Genomic DNA, 8,496 nt, shown 5'->3' with positions numbered 1-8,496 from the left:
CCCTCTGGGCACACTGAGGGTGAGACCCATTGCCTTGCCCTTTGTGGAATCTTTCAATCCACACCACAAACCTCTCCCCCAGACCTGCTGTTCTCTGACTGTGCCTTAATTTAACGCATGAAAAAGTCACCGGGAGAAGCCCTGGAACTGCTGTCATGAGCGGGACAATGCCACCAAGCCAAGAGCCACTGGAAAATCCCCCATTCCCAGCAAATGCTGAGCTTGTTCGTTACCCCTGAGCTGTTCCTCACCTCCAAGGCCTCCATGAGCTGCTCCCCTGTTGCAATGTTGGGCACGTGGATGGTGGTGCTGAAGGCGTTCAGCATTTCCATCTCCTGCAGGACGTCCTTGCGGCTCGTGGTGCCGATGATCAGGAGCTTCCGGCCCTGCCCAGGGAACAAAGGGTCAGGAAGGGGAGAACAGGAGGCCAAACCAGCCTGAGGGAGCTCCAGCAAACCACAGGTGGTAAAATGGCCCCTAAAAAACCCACCTCAAATGAAATTATTAGGATTAAATCTGTCAGTAATTGAAGGAGCCAACACCAAGCACACAGGGCCGGGATCAGATCTCGGAGTAGTGGCAGCTACAGGGTCCAAAAATTCGGGTGCACAGAACCTCCCCACACAGTCCCAGCTCTGCCACCTCACTGCTCCTTCTGAATCCAGCACTATAAATAGCTGGATCCTCATTAAATTTAAAAGCCTGAGCAAACTCCCACTCCCAAAAGCTGAATTACAAATGACTCCTCGGGGGAACAGCCTGTCTTTAGGAACCTGTGGGTACAGGGAATTCTCTGTCCCTGCACAGACAGTTCCAATGGATTTCCAGCACTGGCTTTGGAGCAGAGGCTGCTGTGAGTCCCTGAGTTCCCACTGCAGTGGGATGCACAGGACAGTCCCACCCTGGCAGCCCCCAGGCCCCAATCCACTGTTCACACACCAACCCTAAGTCAGCCTGAGAAAATCAGGGTTTGTACATAACGAGCTATGAGTGGAAAACATCAGCTGCCAGTACAAATCCACTGCTGTTCACTGCTCTTGCAGAGGCCTTTCCAGTGCAATTTGGATTTCCCCACACAGGGGTCAGACACTGATCAGCACTGGCTGATGGAAGGAGCTGCTGGGATCATCAGATGGGATCAGTCCCTTTTCCATCTCGGTACCCAGGGAGCCCCTGGGCTGGGAGGGGCCTGGCTGGCCATGGATCCTCCTCTCTTGCTGTTCAGCAGTTTGGCTGATGCTCACAGACAAAGGGAAAGTTCCAGTGCCAAACTAGAGGGTGGTTGGCACTGAACAGGCTCCCCAGGGCAGTGGGCACAGCCCCAAGGCTGCCAGAGCTGCAGGAGGGTTTGGACAACGCTCTGAGGGACAGGGGGGGATTGTTGGGGTGTCCTGGAGTTGGCCTTGATGATCCTTGGGGGTCCCTCCCAACTCAGGACACTTTATGATTCTATGGCTCTCTACAAGTTCTGCATTTCAACTTCATGACACAAAACTCTGCTCATCACCACAAAAACAAAACCCTAAAAACTATTCCCAGACTGAATCCCATCAGTGCTTTGCACTCCTTTGGCAGAGGATGAAAACCCATTTAAACCCAACACACCTCTGGCACAAACAGTGCATCTCACAGTGCCTGCTCTTCCCCAAGAGCTGCTGCATTCACTGGACAGCCAATTCCTGAACTGACGATGGAAATGCCATCCAGGAGTGCAGTGGGGGCATGGAATGCATTATCAGTTGACAAAACTCAGCTGCTGGCAGCACACAGCACACAAAAATGGGTCTGAGGGTCCCAAACTGTCTGCAGGTCACCTTGGGAAGGCCCAGTGTCCTCAGGAAGCAGCAGGACAGCCACTCCATGGGTTTATGTCCCATTCCACAGCCTGCTGCTTCCACTACCCCCTGCATGGCCACGGCTCCCCCGCTGCTCAGTGGTTGTTTCCTTGTTGATGGTCACTGGCCAGCCAGGCCAGCAAAATACACCACGGAATCTGAGCCAAACCTCAGCAATTCAGGAAGGGGTGGCAGGCAAAGATGAGAACCCAACACACCCAGTGGAGAGGAAATGAGTGGATTTGGATCCTCACCCCTCAGGAACTCAGCAAGCCCCATCAGGTGCCCATTTTCAGAGAATTCCAGACTGGGTAGGGTTGGAAGGGACCTTAAAGACCATCCAGTCCCAACCCCTGCCATGGGCAGGGACACCTTCCACTGGAGATTTTCAGCCCTTTTAGACCAGGATCAATTAGTGATGCTCATCAATAAAGGAAGCCAAAGACACACTCCAGAGAAGGACTGAGGCCTCCAAAACATGCAGCAACCCCTCCTGCAAGTGCTGCACCACCCAGACCCATCTGCTTCCCCAGCTCTGGCAATTCTCATAAAAAATTGCTTGTTACTGTCAGAAACCCCAACTCCAGAACAGCTTGGGGAAGGGGTTGTGTTAACAACAGTTTGCCATGAACTATGAGCATTTTAGGGGGGAAAAAAACCTGCTGAACTGCACCGGAGCAGTGCTTGTTCCCCAAATATAGCTCCCAGCATGTGTGCAGTGCCTGGCACAGCAGACCAGGCATCAATCAAAGGGACAGCAACTCCAGAGTCACTGCCTGAGGGATCCCACCCCAGCAGCTCCTACATGATGGACTCTGTGTCTGATTACATAAAAATGGGCCTAGTTTGGGGCTTCAGGAGAGACTGAAAGGTCTGACCAGGGAAGGACAGGAGCAGCACAGGAATGTCACCAGTGAGGGGAGTTTTACCTCCTGTCTCTTCAGGGGTCCATGACTGGTCTCACTCCCAGCATTTCCTCCTCAAAGGAAGCCCAGATGACACATTTCTGCTCCCAGAGAAGGTGCCCACACCCTGCACTCACAGAGCAAACGTTTCCTCCCCAGCCAGCTCAGCCCTGGCAGCCCCACTGAGTCAGCTGAACCCCAAAATTGGGTCAGCAGGCAAATCCTGCACAGACAGAAGTGGCTCTAAATGCCTCACTGCCATCGAGGAAAACCACTGGAATGGGTTGTTGTGGGAATTCTGTGGGAGCACCAGCTCAGTTCAACCTCACTCAGAACGAGATCAGACAGTTCCAGAGTGGGAAAAGGGTAAAACAGGGTCCTCACCGGCCACGTGAGCCCAGGGAGCTCCTGTGACACTGTGCAGCCCTTTCTGCTTCAAACAGAACTTCAAAGCCATCATTTCAAGGCCAGGTTGGACAGGGCTTGGAGCGACCTGGGCTAGTGGAAGGTGTCCCTGCCCATGGCAGGAGGGGGGACTGGATGGGCTTTGAGGTCCTTTCCAATCAAACCATTCTGGGATTCTATTCAGTTGGAGAAATCAGGGGGAAGAGCTGGGGATGGTCAGAAATATGGAATAACTTGCCTGAATAAATCTTTGGTGAATTGATGTGGTAAACAGAGAGGTCTATAAAACCCTCTATGGTTTAGAGGAGATGAGGGGGAGAACTGCAGCTCCTCAGAATAAAAGCCAGGGAACACAGGATGGAATCACCAAACATGAGCTGAACTCAGCTGGACTCAGGCAGCTCTAGCCCAGTCCTTTCACCAGCACAGATCAGACACAGCCTGGATTCACCCTGTCCATTTTTAGGCCAAATGCTCCAATTTGGAGCCCCAGATCCCTCTGTGCTGGCAGGGGGATTGTAGAGAGGTATGTCCTGCCCCCACAGGATAATCCCAGATTCCAGCCCTCTGCTGCAGGGAATGCAGGTGACTCAGGGACATTGCCATGCTGGGAACTGTGGGACTCAAGGATGAACCCACTGCATTTTCCAGCCCCAGGGGATGTTTTCCTGCACCACAGCACCAGCGGTGCCTGAGGGAAAGCAGAACACGAGGTTTACACAGACTGGAGCCTCAGCTCCTCAGTGGAGCCTCCAGTTATGGAATTCCAGCAAACCCAGGCAGGCCCAGGCACAGGGAAGGGCAGGGAGGGAGCCTGAGCTGGGCTGGGAACAGGCACTGGTGACATGAGTGGCTCTGTCACCCACCAGCTGCTCACTGTGCTCGGGACAAGGCAGCACCTTCATCCTTGGGCTCAGGGTCTCAGCAATTCCTCACATGGAAGGGGGGAAAACACCATTCCCCAGGTTTATGGGTACAAAGGGAACGTCACTGCTGACTGGAGTTGCTTCCAATTCACACCAAGGGATGTGGAATCAGGGATGCATCTGGGATTAGATCAAACTGGGAGATTATTTCCCCCCTTTACTCTCATAAATCAACAAAAGCCTCTGGTGTCCCACTAAGGAAAGGGGCTGGGAGTGGAAGGGCAGCCCCAGGAGTGGGTGTCCCTTTGAGGGAAGGGACTGGGGGCTCAGGAGCAGTGGAAGGGCAGCCCCAGGAGCGAGTGGGTCTCCCTCTGAGAGCACCCCACTCAGGCAGATGTTCCCCAGCCCTGCCCAGACCGCATGCCCCGCTCCACGGGGATGCTGCTGGTCCTGCCCCCGGGGATGCAATTGTTGGGAAGCAGCAGGGAAGCACATGTGAACGCTCTGTGGGGCTGGGGAGCGTCTCCAGGCCCTGTGTGACTCTCATGTAGATGAAGCAGCCCCGGCCCCGGGAGCTGCCTGTGCTCGGTTCTCAGGGAAGTGCTTTTCTCCCGCCCGGCTCCCTGCTGAGACAGCCCTTTTCAGCCTTTCCATCCCCCCAGTCCCTTCCCCTGCACAACACAGGGGAACTTCATTGAATTAAAGGCCCAAGAGAACATGGTTTATTTTCTTCCCTTCAAGCTGGTTCAGAAAAGATTTTTTAATTGGTTTAAAAAAAGATGCTAAACAAAATGCAATGGTTTTCAGTCCCCTGGAACCAGCAGTAACAGATACCACTATTTAACACTGCTGAGTGGAACCACAAGCAGGAGCTGTGACTGGGAATTTAAAGCAAGCTCAGAGAGGTTTCTAGTTTATTTAGAGTGTAAAGTGTTTAGTCTCAAAAGAAAACCAGAACCTTCAAGTGTCTGCCCTTCCCACACCACGTTCCAATAATGCAGCCTCACCAGGAAGAGGGGAGCCTGGGAGGCAGCTCCCATGCACCAATTCAACAGAGACACGCACACCTCGATGCATAATTAATAACGTTTCAGCCCAGAAATGCTTGTCTTCCACACAGAGATCGCAGGGAGCTGTTTGCACATCAAGTGCTGTGACACCCCAGTGAATTCCTAATCTGGGCCACGGCGATGGAGCAGCTGCAGCCGCTCCTGCCCGCTGCTTGTGGGGCTCCCGCTGCCTCAGTCCTGGGTCCAGGCTTTTCCAGCCCACAGGAGAGCTGGGGAGGGACCTGGGACAAGGGATGGAGGGACAGGACAAGGGGGAATGGCTTCAAAGTGCCAGAGGGCAGGGTTAGGTGGGATAGTGGGAAGGAATTGTTGGCTGGGAGGGTGGGCAGGCCCTGGCACAGGGTGCCCAGAGAAGCTGCGGCTGCCCCTGGATCCCTGGGAGTGTCCAAGGCCAGGTTGGAGCAACCTGGGCTGGTGGAAGGTGTCCCTGCCCATGGCAGGGGGTGGCAATGGATGGGCTTTGAGGTCCCTTCCAACCCAAACCATTCCAGGAATCTCTGAAATCCAGAAACCCTGAAGACCCCACTGACAGCAATGGGGGGCAGGAATTGTCTCCCCAGCACCTGCCATGGATTTCTCTCAGCACAGGGACATGCCTGGCATGCCCCAGGACACTCCATTTTCACAGGGAATGATCCTAACCCACGATCCCAGTCCCACAGAAATGCATGGTGATTCCCACCGAGCCAACTCTGGACACTTAGGGAAAAAAACAAAACCAAAACCCCCCACATGATCAATCAAAGAGTGACATTTCCTCAGCAACCTCGCTCCCTGCCCTCCAACAATTTATGGCTTAAGTCACCATAATATTGGCTGTCAAGGCAGAGTCTCCCAAGCCCCCAGGGCACTTCAAACCCTGCTGAGCACAAACCTCTGCAACATGCACAAACTTGGCAAGTGCCTGTGAGCTCCAGCCCCGTTGTCCTGCCCCTGGGAGCCCCAGGTGCCAACCAGAGAGCAGCCCAGCAGCAACACACACTCAGCATGGTCAAATGGGCAATTTAATATTTTAAATTCCTTCCAAAACCTGAACCAAATCAAGCCCTGTTTTTCCTACTGATTTATGGGAACAATCACCTCCTGGCACTGTGGAACACCCAGCAACAGGTCAATGATTCCATGAGACTCTGGGATCAGGCTGTGCTGTTGCACACAGGCTCTGTCCCAACCACGTGCTGAAACTTGGGTACAGTTATGTCACAGACTTCACGTGGCCTAGAAAGCTCACTGGGGAAATCTTTGTTCTCCCAGGCTGACAGTCACACAGGGAACTCAGGGCCTGTGGCACTACAACTGAGTTCAAAGTCCTGTGTTTGAAAGCTCTTTTCACCAGTCTCTCTAATGAAAACAACACTCACGCACAGGTTGCTGTGCCAGGATATTAAACATGACAAAAATCTGACTTCACCCAGCTTAGCTGCTGTTTCCTGACACCAACTGTCAAGGTGTTCCTGTTCTGATGCTATTTATTCATGCACAGAGAGCAGAGATCCAGTGAACATCAGGGAAATGGCAAACAAGAAAGGAGGCCCTGCCTGCCTGTCTCGTTCAGGGTGAGCTGCAGAACCCGCAGCACTTGGGATGTTCTTGAATCTCATTGAGGATCAGCATGAGAGGCACCTCCCCAGTCACTGTAATTAACACCTGATCATTTCAGGTTAACAACAAACAACACCTCTGACAACCACAGTCACAGATCACAGAGAAATTGATTTATAAACAGGGAGGGAGCACGTGGGGAGCCAGGGCTTGGTCTGGCCCAAACAGCTCCTCAGAGAACAGGCAGCTGGAATATTTCAGCTTTACATGCTGAAGCTTAAAGGGGTTTCCTTAGTCAGTATTTTTAGGACAGACTGCAGAAGATTCAGCCCTCAGTAATTAGGTATTTCAAGTGGAATCCTTTGTGGTTATCCCAGAAATGTCCAAGTGGACGAAGAGCAGCAGGCTGGGATTAACGTGGCTGACTCAGGGACAAAGGCACCGACACCACTGGCAGCACAGCAGCTCCCAGCACACCCAAAACCCCCTGCCCCAGTTCCTCCAGGAACAGGGCACCTCACTCTGCCTTACCTGAGGGGGGGCCTTCTTCAGCAGCACAAGCAGGGCTTGCAAGACCAGATTGGAGAAGCGAGGTCCGATGGGGACGTAATCTGAAAGGAAAAATGTGCTTTAATGCCCACGGGCAGATGCACATTTAACTGTATCAAAACCAGCCCAGTGCTCCCAAAGCAAGTGGTTCCAGACCATGTCCAGTCTGCGGTGTTTCAGTGTGTCAGTATATCAGCAGTGCTGCAGCAGCCAGCACAGCTCTCCCTCTCTGACTCACCCAGCAGGCGCTCGATGTCGTCCACGACCACACAGCTGAGCTGGGACTTGTAGGCATCATCAAAGATCTGCAACCAGCAAAACCCCTCAGGGTTAAACCCAGCAGCGAATACAACAGCCACAGCCAGACCTGCTGCTGTGGCTTCAGCAAACACAGCAGCACTGAGAGGAACAAACTGAGAATGGAGAAGGCAAGGACCCAGAGAGCAGGCTCTGAAACGTTCCCTGAGTCACCCAGTGCCACAAAAACATTATTGCAAGGGCCTGGAGTGACAGGACAAGGGGGAATGGCTTTAAGCTGTAGTAGGATAGATTTAGATGGGATTGTGGGAAGAAATTCCTCCCTGTGAGGGTGGGCAGGCCCTGGCACAGGTTGCCCAGAGAAGCTGTGGCTGCCCCTGGATCCCTGGAAGTGTCCAAGGCCAGGTTGGACGGGGCTTGGAGCAACCTGGGCTGGTGGAAGGTGTCCCTGCCCATGGCAGGGGGTGGCACTGGGTGGGCTTTGAGGTCCCTTCCAACCCAGATCATTCTACAATTCTATGATTCACTCAACTTTACAAATAAATACATGCACAGAAATTCTGGACCCAGAGAGAGCAGAAAACACCATCCCAAGGGTGATTTACCTTTCCCTCCCTGAGAGAACCCAGAACTGGGCTGTGATCAGGCAGAGAGCAGGACCTGTACTTACCTTCTTCATGGCCTGGCACTTGGCTGTTTCAGAAAACCCAATCATCTTATCTGGAGAACAGATCTTGATAAAGGGGAAGTTGGATTCTTCAGCTATTTTTGCTGCTAGAGCAGTTTTCCCACTGTGGGGGGGACCTGAGACAAAGCACAAGCAATGAATAAACAGAGGAGAAAGCAGCTCTGGCAATGCTCAGTGTGGATCACATTTAGGGCACGTTTTAATGCCAGCCAAAGGTACCTGCAGTTTGAAAGGACCTTTCCTTCGACTTGCAGAAGGAGCAACAGACTCCTGGGGCAATCCAATCCAATCCAATCCAACCCAATCCAATCCAATCCAGTCCAACCCAATCCAGTCCAACCCAATCCAGTCCAATCCAACCCAATCCAATCCAACCCA

At 52.9% G+C, this 8,496-nt stretch overlaps 1 protein-coding gene across 1 annotated transcript in view; it reads right to left on the bottom strand.

Moving 5' to 3' along the window:
* NSF (N-ethylmaleimide sensitive factor, vesicle fusing ATPase) overlaps positions 1–8,496 on the bottom strand; it is a 63,269-nt gene that overhangs the window by 8,296 nt on the left and 46,477 nt on the right. The window contains exons 15-18 of the mRNA XM_027902766.1: positions 8,101–8,234; positions 7,411–7,477; positions 7,155–7,234; positions 131–386 (exon numbers count right to left, since the gene is read on the bottom strand). Of these exons, the coding sequence (XP_027758567.1) occupies positions 131–386; positions 7,155–7,234; positions 7,411–7,477; positions 8,101–8,234 (537 nt within the window). The remainder of the gene's footprint in view (positions 1–130; positions 387–7,154; positions 7,235–7,410; positions 7,478–8,100; positions 8,235–8,496) is intronic.

This window comes from Empidonax traillii, unplaced genomic scaffold, assembly GCF_003031625.1.
Source record: "Empidonax traillii isolate 1590-97213 ecotype Southwest subspecies unplaced genomic scaffold, ASM303162v1 scaffold909:size282043, whole genome shotgun sequence".
NCBI classification, from domain to species: domain Eukaryota; kingdom Metazoa; phylum Chordata; class Aves; order Passeriformes; family Tyrannidae; genus Empidonax; species Empidonax traillii.
The sequence above is the reverse complement of the archived record's forward strand: the minus strand, read 5'-3'. Positions and strand labels throughout refer to the sequence as shown.